Below are 23,537 nucleotides of genomic sequence, written 5' to 3'. Positions count from 1 at the left end.
CAGTGGGTAGGCTGCAGCTTGAATGAAATCAGACTGGCATGAGAACTATGTCCCTTCAAGCCAGCGGGTCATAGTAAGAGGTTACTTCACTTTTTAAGCCTCAGTTTTCTGATCTTTTTTTTTTTTTTAATGTTTATTTATTTAGTTTTTGAGAGGCAAAGAGAGAACGAGTGCAAGCGGAGAAGGACAGAGAGAGAGGGAGACACAGAATCCCAAGCAGGCTCCAGGCTCTGAACTGTCAGCACGGGGCCGACGTGGGGCTCGAACCCATGAATGGTGAGATCATGACCCCAGCTGAAGTCAGATGCTTATCTGACTGGGCCACCCAGGCACCCCCTCAGTTTTCTGATCTTAAATGCAGGCGAGCAGTAGTAACTACATCATAGAATTCCTGTGATGCTTTAATGACATAATGTACTAAATATGTTTAACACGATACAACAAATGCTAGCCTTTGAATAGTTAGGATAGCCAACACTCATGGAATGCTTAGGATCTGCCAGGAATTTTCGAAATACTTTCACGTCTTACATCGTTCAAGCCTCAAAACAACACTGTGAGGTGGGTACTATCATTTCATCCTCCCTGTTTTACGGATGAAGAAACTGAGGCACAGAGAGGTGGTGCATCTTAATTTACATTACACACCTAGGAGCAGCTAGGCTGGTGTTTGAACCCAGGGAGAATCTGGGCTCTTATCCCTCTCGGGGCTAAAATGGACACTGCGAGAAGGCATTTCTGCCCTGCAGGTCTGACTTTCTGGAGGCGATGACTCGAGGCATTACCCTCTATCACGGGCTGGGATCAACAGGTGGCAGCCCAGGGCTACCTAAAGACCACGTCCAGAGCCAGCGCTATGCCCCACAACACCGCAGCTCTAAAGAATCTCCAAACTCCCGTCTACTCTCCACCCTCAGGTGCTCGCCTAGGGGGCTGCCCAGGGACACCTCCCCCCCCCCCCCCCCCAAGGAAAGAAGAGCCCTACCTCACAGGTTCAAATCTGAGTTCCGCAATAAAGGACCAGGTCCTCAGGGAAAAGCAGCCAGCAAAACGAGTTTCCTGCAATTCCCGTTTACCCCAGGAGCGCAACCAGACTGGGAAATCTACAAATCTCTTTACACCGGAAAGTTCAGCAAGGATCTGGGAGCTCAGCCAAGTGGGAAAAAGTCCGGAATCGCTCTTCGATTCCCCAGAACACTTTGGAGGCGCCGGGCATCGGTGCCCGCGCGCAGGGAATGGGGACAGGCGCGGAGGAGACGCTGTCTGTGGGGTCACCTCCGCAGAATCGGTGTTTGTTTTCCTGCGGGCTCCCCTGGGAGGCGCAAATGCATTTGAGGGGCAGTGCGGGGGGGGGGGGGGGGTTGGTTAACCCGGCGGTTTCCATGGCACCCGGGGCGTGGGGGAGGAATGCACCCCGCAAGCTGTGTCGAAACAACTGCGCAGCCGGACCAGCCCGGCTGGAGAAGGCTGGAGGGAGTGGGGGGGGCAGGAGGGTGGGGGGAAGCCGGGCTGGACGGGGGTGGGGCGGTCACGTGCGCCCGAGGGGGCGGGGCCCCAAGCCGGCCCGGGAGCGGAACCGAGTTCTACCTAGAGGCTCCGTGCAAGGCGCGAACTTTTCCCCTGAGATTTGAGGGGCTGACCTTGGCCTGAACCCCTCGGGAGGACTCAAGGCACCCGTAGCCAGGACCGGGCTGAGGTGTCCGCGGCCAGCCTGGGACAGCGGTCGGGGGCTGAAGACACCCAGGAAAAGTGGGAGCAGAAGCCTGGGGGTGAGTGCAGGGGAGCTCTGCTGGCAGCTTGTACGAAGGCTCTGGTCTCCGTTTATTCCGGGGTGGGCCAGGGCAAGTGCCCCGACAGCTCGAAGGCGGCAGCCGAGGCCACTGTCCCTTAAGAGTGCTGGAGTCCTCAGCACCTGTCTAGGGCTTCAGCAGGGGCTGTGGTCATGGTGAATGAAGATCCCAACCAACAGGAGCAAAATGGCACGCCCGCGCAGGACCCCGCACTCCGGGTGGACCACAGCGCCTCGGGGCACCAGAGCGTGTCCACGCACCCGAGCGTGTCGATGCACCCGAGCGTGTCGGCCCACCCCAGTGTCTCCATCCACCCCGCCGTGTCGGCCCGCCCGAGCAGTTCGGCCCACCCCAGTATGCTGGCCCAGTCCGGTGGCTTGGCCCGCCCCAGTAGCTCGTGCCCGGAGGACCTTAGTGTGATCAAGGTGAGCAAGCGCCGTTGGGTGGTGGTCCTGCTATTTAGCTGCTACTCCATGTGCAACGCCTTCCAGTGGATCCAGTACGGCTCCATCAATAACATCTTCATGCACTTCTACGGGGTCAGCGCCTTTGCCATTGACTGGCTGTCCATGTGCTACATGCTGACCTACATCCCTCTGCTGCTGCCCGTGGCCTGGCTGCTGGAGAAATTCGGCCTGCGCACCATCGCCCTCACCGGGTCCGCTCTCAACTGCCTGGGGGCCTGGGTGAAGTTGGGTAGCCTGAAGCCGCATCTCTTCCCGGTCACCGTGCTGGGCCAGATCATCTGCTCTGTGGCCCAGGTCTTCATCTTGGGCATGCCCTCCCGCATTGCTTCAGTCTGGTTCGGGGCCAATGAGGTGTCAACGGCCTGTTCCATAGCTGTCTTCGGCAATCAGGTGGGTTGAGTTGTTGGCCCGCGTTCAGAGGAACGGGGTTCGTATCATTGTGTGAGGCTCAGTGCGTTAAGAGTGTACCTGACTGCACCTAAGCCTGCGGGACACTGTCATTTTCTGACTTCAGCAGTGTTTGTGACTCTGGGTGACTTCGTGGCTGGGTGTGACCGACGGTGGGAGTGAGTGATTGTGACTGGATGGCTGCGTGAGAGAAGTGCAGGGAAACAGAAAAGGAGGGGACCTTTGCCTTCACCAACAATGTCTCCTCCCCCAGCCGAAAGCATGCTTCTGGAACGTACGCCTTCCTGACCCTGCCAGTCCACCAGCTTAGACCTGTGATTTCAGGAAAGCTATTCTTTCTCAGGGAGCAGTCCATGGGTGTGTCAGATTATTCTGGTATCACCAGAACTGGCAGATGTTTTTAGCCTGACGAACCAACTTTCCTAGAGTGCAGTATCTCCTGTAGCACGCAGGCTCTCCCAGAATGCTGCCCTGACGGTTGTTTGGCACTGTTCTTACCTTCGTTTATACACAGCTGAAGCCAGAACAGTGGGAACAATGCTTTGGGCCAAACTCCTTCCCTGGGGGTTAAAGCCAAACCCAGCAGGGTGGAGTAGAAATCTTTCTCTGAATTTCTAAGGCCTAGAAAACCTTTTGGGAAAGGTGTGGAGAGCTCATACCTCAATCCCTTCTCTCACCTTCTTTGTAGAAGGAGGAGCTCAGATTCTTTGCGTCTCAGTTGAGGTTATGATCCCAAAAGTTGGGATCCTGCTTTATCTGGACCTTTGCCTCTAGGTCTCACTTCTTTGCAGGCGGACGCAGTCGTGGCTGTGACCAGTAACCCCTAGTTCTTATAGGATTTTTCCCTTACAGGAGGGTAAAGCTGGGGGATGAAGGGCATGACCTTTGAAGCCTCCCAAGGGTGAAATCTCCCTATTTTTTTTTTTAACGTTTCTTTATTTTTGAGACAGAGAGAGACAGAGCATGAACGGGGGAGGGTCAGAGAGAGAGGGAAACACAGAATCTGAAACAGGCTCCAGGCTCTGAGCGGTCAGCACAGAGCCCGACGCGGGGCTCGAACTCACGGACCGTGAGATCGTGACCTGAGCCGAAGTCGGCCGCTCAACCGACTGAGCCACCCAGGCGCCCCTGAAATCTCCCTATTAGCAACAGAACACGATTCAGACAAGGTCACTGCAATCTCAAACCCATTGTTTGGGGAGGGCAGGATTGCTAACTGGGAGAAGGAAGACCTCAGGTCGCCTGGCGAGATCGGAGAATCCAGAATTTTTTTGTAAACCATAAAGCATAAACGAACAGGTTTTCAGGTGCCTTCTTACACACCTGTGAGGGAACTTAATACTAGATATATCTTTAAAATTTAATGAAACTGTTTATTCATTCCCCACACGCACTCCCACCGAGGTCAGGAAATGCGAAGAATTTTGCATTCAAAAACACTCTGACAGCATATATTTGTATCACGGAGGCATGTGTTTCATTTGATCTTTTGGGTTTCACCCTAAAAAAAATTATGAAAAACAGAATTGTTTATGCTTCCTCACGTAGAGATGACCATGTCTGGTTCTTGGCGTGTGTTTTTACCTTTCTTTTTGAGGAAAGCAGGCTGAATGGAGGAGAAATATTATTAGAGCAACTTGAGCTTTGCTGCGTAGGAAAAAAGGCTCCACAAATTTGTCTAAACAGATTAAAAAATTTTTTTAGTGTTTTTATTTATTTTTGAAGGAGAGAGGGAGACAGAGCATGAGTCGGGGAGGAGCAGAGAGAGAGGGAGACACAGAATCCAAAGCAGGCTCCAGGCTCTGAGCTGTCAGCACAGAGCCCGATGTGGGGCTCAAACTCACGAACTGTGAGATTATGACCTGAGCCAAAGTCGGACGCTTAATTGGCTGAGCCACCCAGGCGCTCCTGTCTAAACAGATTTTAAATGCTATTCCACAGAAGAATTCTTTGTGGCTTGCAAACCTCACACCGATCAGCAAACACCCGTGCCCTGGTAACTCTGACTTCTAGCACCTCTGACATGCTGCACACGTGCACCAGCTCTGTTTGCATCACATTTGTTCATTCATTCATTCATTCATTCAGCATTCATCTGGTACCTGCCTTGTGCCTGACACTGTGCTAGGGCTGTAAAGATAATCCCTGCCTTTGAAAAGTTCCTGTACCAGATTTTAAAATTGCGCCAGGCACTAAGATTCCCATAAACAAATGAACAAACAAACAAACACCTGGACAGACCTATGCATAAAGGACTTATTTTCATTCTCCATGGGTTGTTTTTTTTTTTTAATTTTTTTTTTTAACGTTTATTTATTTTTGAGACAGAGAGAGACAGAGCATGAACGGGGGAGGGGCAGAGAGAGAGGGAGGCACAGAATCGGAAGCAAGCTCCAGGCTCTGAGCCATCAGCCCAGAGCCCGATGCGGGGCTCGAACTCACGGACCGTGAGATCGTGACCTGAGCCGAAGTTGGACGCTCAACCGACTGAGCCACCCAGGCGCCCCTCCATGGGGTTTTTAATATCTTCTTTACCTAAATGCTTAGGAACAATTGAAGGGGAAGGAAAGGCGCTTTCTCATCTATTATTTAATTTTTCAATTCTGCGAGGTAGGTGGAATCATCCCCGTTGTTACAGGTGAGGAAATTGAGACCCAGAAAGATGGAGCAAGCTTATCGAGGTCCCACAGCTCCTAAGTGGTAGAAGGGAGATTTGAACGCAACTCCACCTCCAAAAGCCTGTGTCAGTAGGCCACTACCAACTTGTCATGTGGATAAAGCATATATTTAAAAAAATTTTTTTTAATGTTTATTTTTGAAAGAGAGAGAGAGAGAATGAGAGAGCGAGTGCGTGCAAGTCGGGGAGGGGCAGAGAGAGAGGGAGACACAGAATCTGAAGCAGGCTCCAGGCTCGGAGCTGTCAGCACAGAGCTTGACGCAGGACTCAAACTCACCAACCGAGAGATCATGGCCTGAGCCAAAGTCGGACACTTAACGGACTGAGCCACCCAGGCGCCCCTAAAGCGTATATTTTTTTAAAGGGGGCCGGGCAGGATTCTGAGGTTCAAATCTTGCCCCTTGTGTCTGGTTGTTGGTGGTGATAAAGTATCCAGCAGTTTTCTCCAGGATCAGAGCCTCGAACCTGTTTTCGGTTTTGGAGTGCTTGGCATTAGCATCGCCTTCCCGCCCACCCTATTCTGCCCCTTTGAGCCTAGCGGGAGGCACAAGAAGGTGGGCCTCCGGTCTTTAGGGGAGAAGAAACCAGTGAAGCCTCAGCTGGGGTGAGAGAGGGAAGGAGTCTTAGAACTGCAACCGAGCCTCTTCCCTTTGGCTCTGGCCACTGGCACGGGGGTAACAGCCTGGCATGTAGCAACACTTGTTCCATTGCTTCCAGGGAAATGATCCACGTGGGGTTTTGAGTCATGTGGACAACGTTATAGCGGAAGGGTTGGGCGAGAGCCCTGTCCTGGAGTCTGGTGCTAGCTTGGTGGCATTGGAAGAGAAAGAGATGTGGAGGCCGGAAGAGACCAAGTGAGCTCCAGCCCCGATGAGCCTACAGCACTAAGATGGGAAGGGCCTTCCTCAAGGGCCCTTGGACAGCTGAGAGCACAGTGTCACCCAGAAGCGGAGTAGGAGAGAATGTTTGCTTTTTGAGTTAGGGTGCAGTAGTCTCCCCTTATCTGTGGTTTCACTTTCCGTGGTTTCAGTCACCTGTGGTCCGCCTGGAAACGGATGGGCCTCCTTCTGACTTATAGAAGGTCACCCGTCACCCAATACTGTGTCACAGTGCCACATCATCCACCTCACTCTGTCTCATCACTAGGCGTTTTACCAACTCACATCATCGTAAGAAGGGCGAGTACAGTACAAGAAGGTATTTTGAGAGAGAGAGAGGCGTCACTCACATAACTTTTATTGCAGCATATTGTTAGAGTGGCTCAATTTTATTACTAGCTGTTGCTAATCTCGTCCTGTGCCTCATTTACAAATTAAACTTTATCATAGGTAGATAATGTGTAGAAAACAACGTGGTGTGTATAGGGTTCAGGACCGGCTGTAGTTTCCGGCATCCAGTGGGGGTGGCTTGGGATGTTTCCCCTGTGGGTCAGGGTGGACTCCTGTATGCTAGCCTTCCAGAATCAGTTGTGCGGCAGCCGTGGCTGGTTGGGCTGTCGGACGTAGCCCTGGCCAATAGAAATATAGTGCGAGCCACGTGTACAACTAAATTTTCTACTAGCTACATTAAAAAATCGGTGAAATGTAAATTTTTTAAAAAGTAGAAAGAGCAAAGGCACCTGGGTGGCTCATTCAGTCTAGTGCCAGACTTTGGCTCAGGTCTTGATCTCACAGGTCGTGGGTTTCAGCCCCGCGGGCTCTCTGCTGTCAGTGCGGAGCCTTCTTCGGATCCTCCGTCTCCCTCTCTTTCTGCCCCTCCCCAGCCCACTCACCCTCTCTCTCTCTCTCTCTCTCTGTCAAAAAAAAAAGAAAGAAAGAAAAAGTGGAAAGAGCAGGTGACACTAGTTTTAGTACTCTATTTTCTTTAACCCGATATATCCAAAATATTCTTTCAACATATAATCAATATGATAAAATCACTAATAAGTTGTTTTACATTCCTTTTTCATACCCTTTGAAAATAGGCATGTATTTCACCCTTATAGCCCAGTCACATTTCCCAGGAATGATGAGATGTGTTCCATAGACAGGTTGAACTTGCAGATCTGGAACAATGATGCTATTTAGGGGGTGAGAGGGGGCAGTTTTCCTTGACCCTTTTAGGGTCTCAAAATTAAACCGATGAAGACAGATTATCAGGAGAACATCATCCGTGTTTGTTTCAAAAAATTTTTTTTAATGTTTATTTTTTTTGAGAGAGAGAGAAAGACAGAGTCAGAGTGTGAGCAGGGGAGGGGCAGAGAGAGAGAGAGGGAGACACCGAACCTGAAGCAGGCTCCAGGCTCTGAGCTGTCAGCACAGAGCCCGACGCGGGGCTCGAACTCACGAACCGTGAGATCATGACCTGAGCTGAAAGCAAGAGTCAGATGCTCAACTGACTGAGCCAGCCAGGCGCCTCCATCCGAATGTATGATAAGTATTCCATGACATGGGAGCCTCCCTGAGGAAAGGAAGAAACAGTGCTGTGTACATTTATGCGAGGTTTGGTGAAAAGTGCACCATGGCGGAGGGAAATGCCAGGTCAGAAGTATGAAGTTAGTGTGGTGAACTGGGGGAGCTGAGCACGGCCTGCTTGTCAGGGTTCTCCTTGGCATCCCTTTGTCTTCAGAGGTAAGGGTGCTCCTTTGCCTGGTATGGGAGTGGTAACTCTCACAGGAGGTTTTCAAGGCCTCTTCCAGGGAAGAAGGGCGAGGAGGAGGAGGTCACAGTGACCTTCCTGCTTCTGTTTCCTCCAACTCCTTCAGCCCAAAACATTCCAGGTGCCAGAATTTAGAGGACTCTGTCCTGAACCACATCATGTTTCAATATTTCAATATTGGAAATCAGATTCTAGCAGATAAAGATGGGCTCTAGGAAACTGAGGCCAGCCTTGAGGAAGTGGTATTTGCGGGACTGGCTAAAGGTGTGGTAATACTCCGAGAGGCCGGGTGTCTGACACCGGGTCCTGGTCCATCTGACTCAGGGTCATGAGGTGGGTGGTCAACCTACTCCTGTTGCAAAATCATGGTCATTGAGGTGTGTTAAAGTCTAGGCTTATCACTCGGGATTTTCTTTTTCTTCTTTTTTAATTTTTTTAAAAAAAGTTCATTCATTTGGAGAGAGAGAGAGAGAGAGAGAGAGAGAGAGAGAGCACCAGCAGGGTAGGGTCAGTGGGGGAGAGAGAGAATCCCAAGCAGGCTCTGCCCTGATGCGGAGCTCGAACTCAAGGACCGTGAGATCATGACCTGAGCCGAAATCGAGAGTTGGACACTTAGCCGACTGAGCCACCCAGGCGCCCCCACTCTGGATTTTCTAACGTCAGAGGCGTTTCACGGTCTGAGTGAAGCTGGGGGAGGTGAAGGCAAACTCTTGTTCTCCGCTAGCATTTGCTCTTGTTACTTAAAGCACATGGAGAGCCTGCCCTCACGGCTGACCACTTCTGGGCCTCCCCTCATGCACCGGAAGACAAGAATAGACCAGGGCCGGGAAGACAGAGACAAGTGGTGACTGACTTGGGTGCGTCAGTGATGACTGATGGGGTGGGGCCGGTGCCAACCCTCAAATGCTCCTGGGGGCCAGCCAGGTCTTAGAAATGTGATAGAGTCGAGATGAAATTAGGGTGTGGTGGGGTCACAGCAAACGTGAGAGTCCCCTCCCCGTCTACAGAGAGCAGCTGCTTCCCTCCCGCCAACTGTTGACAGACAAAGCGGGACCCAGCGTTACCCGATCTCACTTGGGGGTGGTGGTTGTTGAAGGAGAAACAAGATATCCAGATTTTTCGGTGAAGTCTGTTTTGTTGGTTTATTTGTTTTTATTCTGGTAAAAGAGACATCATGTGTAGCATTTTAACTCTTCACGAGGATACAATTCGGTGGCCTTAAACGCTTTCACGGTGTTATGTAAGCGTTACCGGGCTCTATACCCAAAACCTTTTCATCTCCCTCAACAACTCTGCACCCATCAAGTAGCTCCTCCAGTTCCCCTCCCTCCAGCCCAGAGTGACCTCTCTTCTGCTCCCTGTCTCTATGCATTTGCCTCTGCTAGGGACCTCATATAAGTGGAATCAGACAATATTTATCTTTCTGTGTCTGGCTTATGAAATCTATTTTTTTTTTTTTAAATGCTGATAACTAATGCGTAAGTGTGTGTTTAATTATATTCTATCTTTTGAAACTGTGGATCAGAGAAAACTTACAGTTTGGCGCCTGGGTGGCTCGGTCGGTTAAGCATCTGACTTCGGCTCAGGTCACGATCTCATGGTGTGTGAGTTTGAGCCCTCACGTCGGGCTCTGTGCTGACAGTTCAGAGCCTGGAGCCTGCTTCGGATTCTGTGTCTCTCTCTCTGCCCCTCTCTCCAGCGCGCGCGCGCGCGCGCGCGCTCTGTCTCAAAAAGAAATAAACGTTAAAAAACAAAAAACAACAAAACCACCAAACTTCCAGTTGGAGACTTCTAGGGAAGTGGATTCTAGTTTTCCTGTCAGTCGGAAAGTACGCACCAAACATACGGGCTGGCAGAAATGAACTTGGGGTCTAGCAGCTCTGGGGAGGAAACCAGACCAGTGCTCCAAGCCAAAAATGGTGATCGCACCTCACCCAAGGGGCTGGATAAAAATCCAGAGGCCTGGGCCCCTACGAGGACTTCCTTAACTGGACTCTCTAGGGGCGGGGCCCGGGCTCCTGTCTTTTCACCTGGCTTCCCACGTGACACTATCGATCAGTTTTTGAAATCGCCAGGAGAGAGGAACAGCAGGCCATGGGAAGGCAGCCTCTTGCTCGCAGCTACGTTCTTGTCAGGGCAGACAGATTATGTGCTTGCTGTATGCAGTCTGGTGTGCAGGTGGGAGCAGCTGGGAGCTCAGCTGCCCATCCTTCAGATTGAGGGAAGAGACTGGGGCTGGGGGGTGGGGCTCGTAATTCGGATTCATTTAAGGTTTTGAACATATACTCCAACCCGGGGCGGGGGTGGGGGGGGTGGGGGGTGGGGGTGGGTGTTGAGGGCAGGCTCTGGTGGAATGTGAGGTGGAACCTGGCTGATGCACCCTATTCCTTTTGTTTCCTTGACCTTCGGTTCAGGGCACTGGAGAAGGTTCAGGTTGGCCTGGTCTGACTTGTATCTTGTCTTTGTTGCCTTGGTGGCATTGTCGCAGGAGCCTGGCAAGTCCATGGAATCAAGTCTAAGTCTTCGGGTTAGCACGCTAGGACCCCTACTCCTCCCCATTTCTGTCCAGCTTGTCTCTTGTTCCCTCCCAGTCTGGTCTGTCTGCTGTGACCAGTGTGGCTCCTTGATTCTTTCCTTGGAGATACACTCACTGCTTGGGGAATAAGCCTTATGCCTCGAAGAGTGACATCAACGAGATGGTGGGTCAGGAAGCTTCAGACCCTAGCTCCCCCACAGAAATGTTAAATAAACTAGAAACCAGCTAAAATAATTTCTTTATGGGAATTCTGGAGGTTCGTCAAGGATAGCAATCAGGCAAACACCCGACCAAGATAAAGCCACATTCAAACTGGTAGGACATTTCAAGGCCTCTTTGCATACATTTTCCCTCCCTCTCCCCCCTTCCCCATGCTGTGCTCCCAAGGACTAGTTCCTTTCTGCAAACTGAATTTGCAACACTGTAACCTAATTGTATTTTTGTGCACTAACAATGAACAATCCAAAAAGCAAATTAAGAAGACAATTCCACTTACAGGAGCATCAAAAACAGAACACCTAGGAATAAATTTGCCCAAGACTGCTGGAAGACTTAATATTGTTAAGATGGAAATACTACCAAAAACAAATCTCCAGAGTCCATGAGTTCCACATTAGAATCCCGATGATGTTATCTGCAGAAATAGAAAAATGGCTTCTAAAATTCATGTGGAAATTTAAGGGACACTGAATAGCTAAAATAATCTTGGAAGAGGACAACAAAATTGGAGGTGTCACATTTCTTGATTTTAAAACTGATAACAAAGCTGTACTAATCATGACAGTACAGTATTGGCAGAAGACATACATATAGACTGATGGAATAGAGAGCCCAGAAATAAACCCTCACATATGTGGTCAAATGATTTCAACAAGGATGCGAAGGCCAATGGAAACGATTTACTTAAAAAAAAAAAAAAAAGACTATTTTTTTTTTTTTTAACGTTTATTTATTTTTGAGACAGAGAGAGACAGAGCATGAATGGGGGAGGGTCAGAGAGAGAGAGAGAGAGGGAGACACAGAATCTGAAACAGGCTCCAGGCTCCGAGCTGTCAGCACAGAGCCCGACGCAGGGCTTGAACTCACGGACCGCGAGATCATGACCTGAGCCGAAGTAGGCCGCTTAACTGACTGAGCCACCCAGGCGCCCCAAGACTATTTTTTTAAATGTTTATTTATTTTTGAGAGAGAGAGACAGAGAGACAGAGAGACAGAGAGACAGAGTGTGGGCAGGGGAGGGGCAGAGAAAGGGAGACAGAGAATCTGAAGCAGGCTCCAGGCTCCAAGCTGTCAGCACAGAGCCCGACACGGGGCTCGAACCCTCAAACCATTGAGATCATGACCTGAGCCGAAGTCCAAACCTTAATCAACTGAGCTGGGCACCCAGGCGCCCCCCCCCCCCCCCAAAATACTATTTTTTAGAGCACTTTTAGGTTTTCAGCAAAATTAAGTAGAAGGTACGGAGATTTCCCATATACTCCCTACCCTCCACCTCCACCATGCATAGCCTCCCCCATTCTCAACATCCCCCACCAGAGCCGTATATTTGTTAGAATTGTTGAGCCTACATTGACACATCATAATCACCAGTCTTTTCAATAAACAGTGTTGAGAAAACTATAAGCCACCGTGGCACATTTGTTACAATTGATGAACTTACACTGACACATCATTATCACTAGCCTTTTCAACAAATGGTGCTGTAAGACCGTTAGAAGAAAGCGTTGGGAAAAAGCTTACTGATGTTGGATTTGGTGATGATGGCAATGATTTCTTGGTAGTCATACTAAAAGCATGGGCAACAAAAGAAAAAAAATAGATTCAGTGGACGACATCGAAATAAAACACTTCTTTGCACCAGAGGACACTATCAATAGAGTGAAAAAGTAACACATGCAAAGGGAGAAAATATTTTCAAATCATGTATCTGATAAGGGGTTGATACCCAGAATATATAAAGAACTCCTACAGTTGAACAATAAAAGAAACAATCTCACTTAAAAATGAGCAAAGATGGGGCGCCTGGGTGGCGCAGTCGGTTAAGCGTCCGACTTCAGCCAGGTCACGATCTCACGGTCCGTGAGTTCGAGCCCCGCGTCGGGCTCTGGGCTGATGGCTCAGAGCCTGGAGCCTGTTTCCGATTCTGTGTCTCCCTCTCTCTCTGCCCCTCCCCCGTTCATGCTCTGTCTCTCTCTGTCCCAAAAATAAATAAACGTTGAAAAAAAAAAAAAAAAAATGAGCAAAGGGGGGCAACTGGGTGGCTTGGTCGGTTAAGCGTCCGACTTCGGCTCAGGTCATGATCTCACGGTCCGTGAGTTCGAGCCCCGCGTCGGACTCTGTGCTGACAGCTCAGAGCCTGGAGCCTGTTTCAGATTCTGTGTCTCCCTCTCTCTCTGCTCCTCCCCTGTTCATGCTCTGTCTCTCTCTGTCTCAAAAATAAATAAACGTTAAAAAAAAAATTAAAAAAAAATGAGCAAAGGACTTGAATAAATATTTCGCCAAAAAAAAAGACATACAAATAGTCAATAAGCACATAAAAAGATGCCCATCATCAGGGAAAGGCGAATCAACAGCACAACGAGATACCATCTCACACTCAGTAGGATGGCTATGAAAAAAGAAAAAAGAAGGAAACAAGTGTAGGCCAGGGTGTGGAGAAATTGGAGCCCTCGTGCATTGCTGATGGGATGTAAAATGGTGTAGTCATATGGAAGACACAATGGCAGTTCCTTAAAAAATTAAAAATAGAATTACCATGTGATCTAGCAATTCTACTTTTGGGTGTTTACCCACAAGAATGGAAAGCAGAAGTTAAACAGTTATCTGTATGCCCCTGTTTATAGCAACATCAGTCACAATAGCCAAAAAGTGAAAGCAACCGAAGTGTCCATCTACACATGTGTTATGTGATATACACATAAAATGAAATATTATTCAGCCTTGAAAGGGGAGGAAATTCTGACACATGTCACACCTGGATGAACCTGGAAAATGTGACATGAAATAAGGTAGTCCACCAAAGGAGAGATACTATACGATTCCGCTTATATGAGGTATTGATGTGCCTCTTTTTTTCTGATGCCAGCCAGTTCTCCAATTTTCTAGCACCAGCTGGGTGTCCTACAATTCAATTTAATTCTGACACCAACTACTTGGAGTTAATGTTGACCAACTCCACCAGCAAAGGCCTCAGTTCCACAAGACTGCCTCCACTGGAGATGCTATTGGAAAGTCCTGGTGGTGGCAGCCATATTTTTGACTGACCCGTTAGAAACTGAGGGTTCCCATGACCCCTACTCAAGTTCTATAATTTGCTAGAATGGCTCACAGAACCCAGGTAAACACTTTACTTACTGGTAAAGTAGGTAACTTACTTTATTTGTTTATTATAAAGGACCCAACTCAGGAACAGCCGGATGGAAAAGATGTGGGGGCCTCTCTAGGCATGCCACCCTCCCAGTACTGGTGTGACGTGTTCACTGACCAGGAAGCTCCCAGAATTTCCTCGTTCATGTGTTTTTATAGAGCTCAAATTCCAGCTCCCTTCCCCGCTGCAGAGGTCGGGTGGGGGGAGGATGGGGCTGAAAGTTCCCAAACTCTAATCCCACATTTTTCTGGAGATTATCTCATCCTAAAGCCATCCAAAGGCCTTACTCTAAGGCACCTCGATAGCAGAAATTCAGGTGTGATGGGAAGGAGTTCCTTACGAGGAACAAAAGATACTCCCTTCACTCAGGAAATTCCAAGGGCTTTTAGAGCTTTGTGGCAGGAGCCAGGGACAAAGATTAAATCTATTTTGATTCTACCACCAGTACAGGGAGTGCTCAATTTCATAGAAAGCAGGATGGTGGTTGCCAGGGGCTAGGGGAGGAGGGAATGGAGAGTCAGTGTTTGATGGGCACAGACTTTCAGTTTGGGAAGATGAAAAATGTTCTGGAGGTGATGGTTGTACAGCCATATGAATGTACTTAATGTCACTGAACCATACAGTTAAAAAAAAATGGTTAAAATGGGGGGGGGCGCCTTGGTGGCTCCCTTGGTTAAACGTCTGACCCCTGATTTTGGCTCAGGTCATGATCTCACGGTTCGTGAGTTTGAGCCCCATGTTAGGCTCTGCGCTGAGAGTACAGGGCCTGCTTGGGATTCTCTCTCACCTCTCTCTGCCCCTCCCCTGCTCGTGCTCTCTTTCTCAAAATAAAAATAATAACAGTGATTAAAATGGGGCCTCTGGGTGGCGCAGTCAAGCACCCAACTCTTGATCTCGGCTCAGGTCTTGATCTCAGGGTCATGAGTTCAAGACCCGGGTTGGGTTCCATGCCAGGCATGAAGACTACTGAAAGAAAGAAAGAAAGGAAGGAAGGAAGGAAGGAAGGAAGGAAGGAAGGAAGAAAGAAAGAAAGGAGAGAAGAAAGGAAGGATGGAGGGAGGGAAGTGGTTAAAATGGTAAATTTTATGCTATGTGCGTTTTACCAGAAAAAAAAAATCCACTGCTTGTGAGGTGTTTCCTTCTGGCTGGGTACCTGCTCACCTCCTACCATCAACTCATCAGTCTCTGTGCTTGGAGGAGTACATTCTGGGCCTTCTGTGTGCTTGCTAAGATCACTGGGATTCTGGCCTTTGTTTTCTGGAGGTTTGTGTTTCCTCCTCTTCCTTATCTCGTCTCCTGTCCTTTTCCCTTCTTTCTCCTCCTCCTCTTTTGGCTACATGGGAAACTTGTCAGAGGACTGGAAACTTGGCTAACACACCTCTCCTGCGTCTCAGAGTAGTGCTCCAGGCCTAACAGGTGCCTACAAATGGATGGACAAATTAATACGCAGGGATTAAGGTGACTCCTCAGTTGAGAGCTCAGGTCATTGGCGGAAGGGACTGTCATACCTGGATTTGTCTTTCTGATGTGATTCAATCTTACTCCTTCAATGGAAAGAGCTATGACGTCCTTACTATGTCCCTTGAACTGTGCCAGACCCAGTGTGGTTGAGATCACCATCTTTAGCTCTGCTGTATACCCTTGGACAAATCCCTTAAGTTTTCTACGTTTTGACTTCTGTTATAAGCTGGAGATAATATTGGCTACTGCAGAAGGTAAAGGAAGGGATTAAATGAGGCAAATGGAGGGCTCTTAGCTAGCAGAATTTTTCAGATAAGAAGTGCTAAATGAAGAAGAGATAAACCATTTTTAAGAGCTGATTCTTTTTTTTTCTTGTGGTTTACTTATTTATTTTGTGGGGTGGGATGGGCAGAGAGTGAGAGAGAGAGCGAGAGGGAGAGCGAGAGAGAGAGAGAGAGAGAGAGAGAGAGAGAGAGAGAATCCCAAGCAGGCTCCACGCTGTCAGCATGGAGCCTAACATAGGGCTCAAACTCATGAATGGTGAGATCATGACCCGAGCCAAAATCCAGAGTTGGATGCTTAACCGACTGAGCCCCCCGGACGCCCCTAGGAGCTGATTCTTAATGAGTGGGGTGACCAGGAGTTGGGTGACTAGGGAGGGTGGGCCATTCCAGGAAGTTTCCAGGCAGTATTGTGATGGAGACTTGTCCCACTTGAGAGCTGCTCAAACTAAAACTGTATATAGGTGTTGGGAGGTGGTGTTATTTTCCCAGCATGTGGTGATGACACCTGTGGTCTGTGATGAACACTTTGGAGTCTCTGGGGTGACCCGGATAGGGGCCAACCCCTACCCGCACAATCAGTCCTCAGTCTCACAAACTTAAGGTTCTACTGAAAGAAGTCGGATGTTCAGGCTTCTCAGGTAGACGCAGCTGTTTTCTACTGCCTGGTTCTTGATCTTTTTCCAGCCGTGCTGTTAACAGGATGTCCTCTCCTTGACTTCAGCTCCCCCCAACCCCCAACATCAAACAGCCCCATGTGGATTTCAGGATAAGGGTTGGAACCCCCTCAGGGAGGAGAAAGAACCATATGGTTAATGTGAAAGCTGGTGTTTCCTCTTCTCTCTTTGTTCCCTGTCTCTTGACTTCTCTGCAGCTCAGTCCCTGACCTTAACCCAGTGAAGCACTCCCTTTTCTCGATTCTGCGGGACTAAAAGCCTTTTTCTTTAACTGAGTCATTCAGAGGTGGGAGGGCTTCCTGCAGGGCTCCGGTGGTCCATCTCGATTCTTCTGCTCTCTGACCCCATTCCAGGCATCTTTCCTTTTTTTGTGCTGTGCGAAAACATTAGCTCAGCTTCTCAGCCCCACACGGTTCAAGATGAGGCCTTGCTCGGGCCTGCGGGCAGATAATAGTGCCATCTGTGTGTGCGGCAGGGGAGACGGGAGGCAGGCCTGGGCTTTGTTTGCTTACCATCTTCTTGGAATTAGACAGTGTGTCTCAGAACCTCATAATGGAGCAGTGTTTGCTTTGGCTCTTGTCTGCTCCTTCTCTACGGAGGAGGTAAACACAAGTTCCTTTCATTTCCTGGAGACCGATTTTGATTAGACGGCTCTGCTGGCTCCAGAGGGAGGGGCATGAAGGTGAAGCACAGTTGGGGGTTTTTTTCCTCCCCCCCCCTCCCCTGGAAATTCCTGCTTTCTGCCTAAAATGACTGTTGGCATGGCTTGGGCTGCTTTGATGGCTCTGGAGGCAGCTGTCCGTCCATGAGGCCGTTTGTTGTGTCCATCTACTCAGAAATGTGGAAATGAGCAGCCGTGAGCCATCGTGTTAAGTCAGGGCCTATTCCAATGGGCTGTTTGTTTGGGGTGGTGACTGCCCCTTAAGCAATCTGTGCCTCCTCAGACCTTTGCCCTGGGCTTCCAGTTCAGTGCTGGACACGTTGGTGGAACCACTCGATGAGTTCATTCAGAGGAACATTTCTCCTCTACCAAGGAGCTTGGCAGGAATACAGATATCTCTCTCTCTTGCCAGTCCTGCCTAGGACACCTAAGGAAGACAGCAGCTGAGCACGGTCTCTTGACTTCTTTCCTTGAGGGCAGCGGAGATCCACCATGAAGTGTGTGGGCCGTGAACCTTAGCACCAGAACCACCCGGGGTGTTTGTTGAAAATGCAGATTCCTGGGCACCAGGGCAGACCCAAGGAATTAGCCTCTCTGGGTGGGGCTCAGGAATCTGTGTTCTTGATTCTCTGTCGGGGATTCTGCTGCCCACTCAAGTGTGAGAGCTCGTGGTGTGGAAGCCATGGAACCCGGACCCCAGAGCCCTGCTGGACGCTGTGTTTGGGGTCTCCAGCAGGGCACCTGCCCTCTGTGGGCATCAGCGTGGTTATCTATGGCAAGAAAACCTGCCTCACAGGGTTGCTACCAGAGTTATGTGAGGGAGGGTGTATGTGAAAACCCTTGGAATCAAACAAACAGGCCCTCCATACATGTGACTGAGCCCACACCTATCCTCTCTCTCCCTATCACACTTGGCCTCTGCAGCACTGTCTGAGGCATCTTTAGATGACAGCCACTTTCCTCATCTCTGCTGCCGTCCCTGAAGTTTTTGCCCGCAGGCCCGCCTCCCCGGTGTCATACGTGGGGAACTTCAGCAGCCCCCCCTGGGTCCACTCTCTCAGCCGGTGAGCTGGTTGGGGCCAGCGTCACCCCCCTCCTGCATAGAGGTCAGCCCCCACAAGACCTAGCTCAGAGCACACGGGCCAGAAGAGGCCATGCCTGGTGCACAGCAGCAACTGAAGATACCTAGATGGGAAGATGGAAGTCTGGGGCTCTGATTTTACACTTTAGCTGTGGGGCGTTATCTTCACTTTGTTGAAGGAAGATTCCAGAGGGCTTTCTGGGCTTATCGTCTATTAACACGTCAGCCGTGGCCTCAGGAGGGTGGGGGTGGGGGTGAGTGAAGAATGCAGCTTGACTTAACCCTCTTACTAATCTTTTCCACCTTTTATGTGTGACTAGGCCCCCTGAGAAAATCCCCTCCACTTGTATCCTCAGTTCCTGAACCTTTGAAGCAGGTCCTCAGAAAGAACAGCGGGTGGTTAAAGCCTCTCTCTTCCGGGCTGGCTGAGGGGGGTGTGAGGCTGGCTGAGGGGGGGCGTGACGGGTGAAGATCAGGGCTCTCTGGCTTCTGGAGAGACTGCCTGTCCTCCAGCCGTTCACCACCCTGCTTCCCGAGTGTCGCAGGAGTGTCACTGGCCCTGTCACCAAGAGACAATCTCAGCCTCTGGTCTGCTGGGTGGCCTTCAGGCAGGCACGTCGGTAACTTTCGCTCTATTTGTGGAGTAAGACCGTCCTCCTTGCTAGTGTTTGGTTTCGCAGGCTGTTGTGGGGGGAGATGAAGTTGTATTCCCAGAGCCCAGATCGTCGGCTGGTCTGTTTAGAGGGACTTAAGGAGACATTGATATTCTCTCTTCCCAGTGGACTGCCTTCTGATTCACTGTCCAGAAGGAACTTTGCTAAGAGGTACAGAGTAAGCATGTTAGCTGTTTTATGATGTCCCAAACTCGTGCCTCAGTCATAAAACAAACTCACTGCAGATGATCCCATCAGGCCCTGGGTCATCTGGAGTCTCAGACCGCGTCTTCCTGGGACGTGTAGCTGTTTGGTGCCTTGTAGAGGCTCAGCGAGGTTCTATGGGAAGAGAGCAGGGCTGGGGATGGGGGCATCAGACATCCCAATGTTTACCTCACTGCTCTGTGACTTCGGCCAGTTGCTTAAATCCAGGAAACGGAGAACACAACATGCCCACCATAGGGCTTCACCTGCACTTTGGGTTTCCTACCGTTGACCTCGCTGGGTTGCCTCGCTGCTTAGATTATGTGCTGGATGTGGAGGTGCCTTGAACACTGAAACATTGTGCACACATTGGCTTTTAACTGCCTCTAAGAAAAAAAGACTCTGGACTTGCCCCATGACCCTCTAGGAATAAAATGGCTTTCCTGGGCACAAATCAGGTGCTCTCTCTTTTGTGAGGTGCCATGTTGTTGGACTGTACGTGGCTTGAAGACCACAGCCTCCATTTGTACCCAGAGCTTGGCATTCTTGCCTTTAGAGCCAGCTCTTCATTTCAGAATAAGCTCTGGTCATTCTGGCTGTAGGAGCTTCTCCAGAACTTCCCCCTTTCTGGAGCATTTCTACTAACTTGAACCTCTTGAGCTGAGACATTCTGCGGCTCCAGGAGTCATGCAGAGCATCCTGATTCCTTTTGATTCCAAGAAGGGGCTTTTGTCGAGGGTTGGCCCAAAGCAGCTTTTCAGTCTGCATGTACCTAGCATGGCTCCTTTCTTCAGTGCAGGTGAATAGCAGGGGAGGTGATGTGATTTTGGAGTGATGGCGGGGTGGGGGTGGGGGGGGGTGTCCAGAGCTGATGGCCAAGAAAGAATTCTTGAGCTGTCTTAGGGGCAGAAAAAGGTGATTTTACTCAAGCACGGGGACAGGCTCAGTGGGCAGAAAGAGTTGCACCGAGGTTGTGAAGAGTGACTGATTATATGAGATTTTCTATCCTGTGGAGAGGAGGGTGATGTCAGGACTCGGAGAAATCGAGTCTATAGGTTTCTGGAGGTTGCCTTTTTTTCTTGTAAATCATTAAGATAGTTGCCAGCTGATGGAGACTCACTTCCGGCATGATTCTGATCTTTATCGGTTAACCACTTGTTTTTCCCTTTCCTTTGTTCTGGGGCAGCCAGGAATGCCTGAGGAATGTCAGTCTCCCACCTGGGGGGAGGGGATTGTTAGCTCGTGCTTTGTCCTCCGCTTGCCTTTGGCTCCCTCATCCCTGGCACCGCACAGAGCCCCTTTGGTTCACGCCATCAGGAGACAGGGCCCAGAGTGAGAAGCTTTCTTCTGAGAGCCCGGTGGTCTTGGCCTTACTACATTTCCTCCCAGGCTCCTTACAGTTAGCTCGTGGCAGCGATCAGTGCTAACAGAGACTGTTGGGGCTTGGGCAGTTCTTGCAAAGATGTCGAAGATGTCGCCTTTTCTGTCTCCAAAGTTCCTCCGTCCCCTGAGGGTAGAGGGTACCCCGTTGTCTGTCCCAGGAGTGGCTAGCCCTGTATTTTCCTGCTGCTCCACAAAAATCCATGGCCTTTCCTACAGTGTCCCCACCCTGGGCCAGATCTCTGTCCCTTGCGAGTAACCCACACACACGCTCCCGGCCATCCTGTTTTTGTCTTTTTGAATTCTGCTTGTTCTGGATTGCACCCACACGGGTCCCCAGTTGACAGCAGGTGTTGTGACCCATGAGAGCCAGTGGATGAAGGCGCGCATCCTCTTGGCATGTCTTGGGTTAGTGGCCACACGCTCTGTTTATAGGGGCTCAGCTCTCTTACCTACACAGCCGACTCTTGGGAGCTATGGGGTTTTTGAGACAGTGCAGCACAACCTTTATTGTTTTTATTGAACGCATGTTTATTGAGCATCTACTTTGCTCTAGGTGCCATTCTGAGTGCTGAGGATGAAGGAGAGATTTAAGGGAGGAGGGATGGAGTTCTAAGGGAGTAACTGATGGAGTGAGTAATAGTGGAAATGTCAGGCCAAGTGGGAGGGAGGTGACTTCAGAGCAGGATATTGGGAGATGTTTTTGTGTAAGTAGGTCCCTGAGTAACTCCCTAAATTACAGGGCCGGATCTGATGATGCTGCTCTCTTGGGGTGGTGTTCCATATGGGTGGCTAATAGTTTTCCTGCTGCAAGGCTTAGATTTCTTTCTCTTTCTAGATTTCTCCTTGGCATCACGAGGCAGGGTTAGTTCACTTAGGAAGTTGACTGCATGGACCCAGCCTGTCTGTTTCTGGAGGCACACCCTGAGGAAAGGAGCTGGATCTTTCCATGGCAACTCACAAAACAATAACTTTTCTAGGGCCTGCCTGTGAGTAATCACCTGGGTCTGAGTTTCACCCCTGAAAATCAGAAGGGGAGGGCTGTCACTAAGAAAGTCCAATCTGATTTAGGAGAAAATCCGGGAGGGTTAGAAACCTTTATTGTCACAGGAACTACTTTTAGGGGTGACAGCGTGTGACATAGCCTGTGCTTTGGGCTGTTTTACCATCTGCACACAGGACAGTAGGATATGTCCGTCGGCTGCTGTGTGGGGACGTCTGGGACAGAGTTGGTGCGACATGACCGAGCTTTTGAATAGAGCTTTGCACGTTGTCTACTTCACATGTGAAACACTGGGAGAAAGCGAGGTCTGTGCTCTGCCACTTCGGGTGACCTGGTGGTTTGCGAGATGCCCCCTCGCTTTTCCTCTTTTGCAGCTGAGTCATGGGGAAGCTCTGTAAGCCTGTGGTCTTTGGCCATCAGTGCTGTCAACAAAGGGACCTTTGAGTGGTGAGGACAGTAGCGACCCGGGCTCTTAGTAAAAAGGGAAGCAGAGGAGGCTTCACGTCTGCCCTCACATAGAACTCAACTGACCCTTTACAGATCTCATCAGGAGGACAATTTCAAGAGGAACCCCACCCCTGAAAAGGAGGAGTGTGTGTACCCAGAGGCTTGTGGGTAGATGACTGAAAGCAGGCACAGATAGGAGGCTCAGCTAAAAAACAGAAATAAAGCCTTTTGTCAGCATCTCCCTTCCCCGGCTTTTTTTAAGAAAAAAAAAAAAAATCTATCTATCTATCTATCTATCTATCTATATATAGATAGATATATATATATATCTATTTCCCCGTAGAACTCAGACCCTTCCCCTAAACGTAGCATCTTCTCTGTTTACAGCCTAGGGTGCTTCTGCTCTTCAGCTACTTTGCACCCGCCCCCAAAGATGAGGAGGAAACCCAGCACCAAGGCTGTAGGTCAAGATCAAGGTATATTAGATAGCTTATAAGCCTGGTGATAGGAGCTCTTTGTCTCCTCCCTTACTTTTTAATCTTTTTTTAAATGTTTATTTATTTTTGAGAGAGACAGAGACAGAGACAGAGTGGGAGCGAGCAGGGAAGGGGCAGAGAGAGAGAGGGAGACACAGAATCTGAAGCAGGCTCCAGGATCTGAGCTGTCAGCACAGGGCCCAGCGCGGGGCTCGAACTCACAAACCATGAGAACATAATCTGAACTAACCATGTGCCCCCTCCCTTACTTTTTAGTACTACCAGTTGGTGCTCAATAAATACCAGGTATAGATTTTTTTTTTTAAATGTTTATTTTTGAGAGAGACGGTGAGCGGGGGAGGGACAGAGGGAGGGGGGGACAGAGGATCTGAAGTGGGCTCTGAGCTGACACCAGAGAGTCGGATGCCAGGCTCAAACTCATGAACCGTGAGATCATGACCTGAGCCGAAGTCGGATGCTCCACCGACTGAACCACCCAGGTGCCCCCTGAGTGTAGGTTTGAGGGTGGGAAGTTGATTGGCCCATGTTCCAGTGGCCTCCATATCTAATCTTGAGAGCCCTAAATCTGAGGTCTTCTCCGTCTCGTTCCACCTCACGTCTGCGTTCTTTTGGTGGTAAACTCTCAGAACACAGCTAATTGCTACTGTGCCCAACCCGGTTGCCATCGAGGAGACTGTAAATACTTGAGTTAGGTCTGAGCTACATAATTCTAAGAGTTATCTCTTTGTTTAGAAGATATTTGCCAAGAGTCATCGCTGCCCTTGGCCTTGTGCTGGGTGCAGTGTGGGGAGGAGTCACACGAGGCGATATTAAACGGTGACCCTGTCCTCCAGGTGCTGACAACCTAGCTGGGGAGACAACAACCACCGCTTGCGGAAAAAACAAAACAGCAACAACAAAACTCAAACAAAACTCAGCACTACATGAGAATAAGAAATCCCATGGGGTGTAACTAAGGAGTAAACCAAGTAGACTATGGCTGGAGATACCTCTTCCCCTCCAACAGCTAGACCTAGGAGGTGCTTGGATTACGGAATGGAACATTTAAGACTGGAGGAATTACCAGGTGTTTGAGGGCCGTCTCTTCCGTGAAATTCACCCTGCTTATTGGATTTGGAGTCAGCTAGTCACGTGTTTGACTCTTAGTCCTGCTGTTAGAAGCTGAGTGACCTTGGGCAAATCAGAGATGTTTTCTCATCTATAAAAACCAAACTAGGGGCGTCTGGGTGGCTCAGTCGGTTAAGCGGCCGACTTTGGCTCAGGTCATGATCTCGCAGTCCATGGGTTCAAGCCCCGCATCCGGCTCTGTG

The 23,537-nt window shown here is 49.7% G+C and overlaps 1 protein-coding gene across 3 annotated transcripts in view; it reads left to right on the top strand.

Annotated features, from left to right (window-relative positions):
* The first annotated feature begins 1,544 nt into the window (after positions 1 to 1,544).
* Positions 1,545 to 23,537, top strand: part of FLVCR2 (FLVCR choline and putative heme transporter 2) — a 59,045-nt gene continuing 37,052 nt past the window's right edge. For 2 of the 3 annotated variants that reach the window (XR_015252166.1, XM_086709223.1), the window contains exon 1: positions 1,545 to 2,647. Coding sequence is in view for 2 of the 3 variants with exons in the window: in XM_086709223.1 (XP_086565349.1) it covers positions 1,943 to 2,647 (705 nt within the window). In the remaining variant the exon portion in view is untranslated. The remainder of the gene's footprint in view (positions 2,648 to 23,537) is intronic. The other variant, XM_025919366.2, reaches the window with a different exon arrangement.

This window comes from Puma concolor, chromosome B3 (genome assembly GCF_028749965.1).
Source record: "Puma concolor isolate L17-30 chromosome B3, mPumCon1.1.hap2, whole genome shotgun sequence".
Taxonomy (NCBI): domain Eukaryota; kingdom Metazoa; phylum Chordata; class Mammalia; order Carnivora; family Felidae; genus Puma; species Puma concolor.
This window is presented reverse-complemented; position numbering and strand designations above follow the sequence as displayed.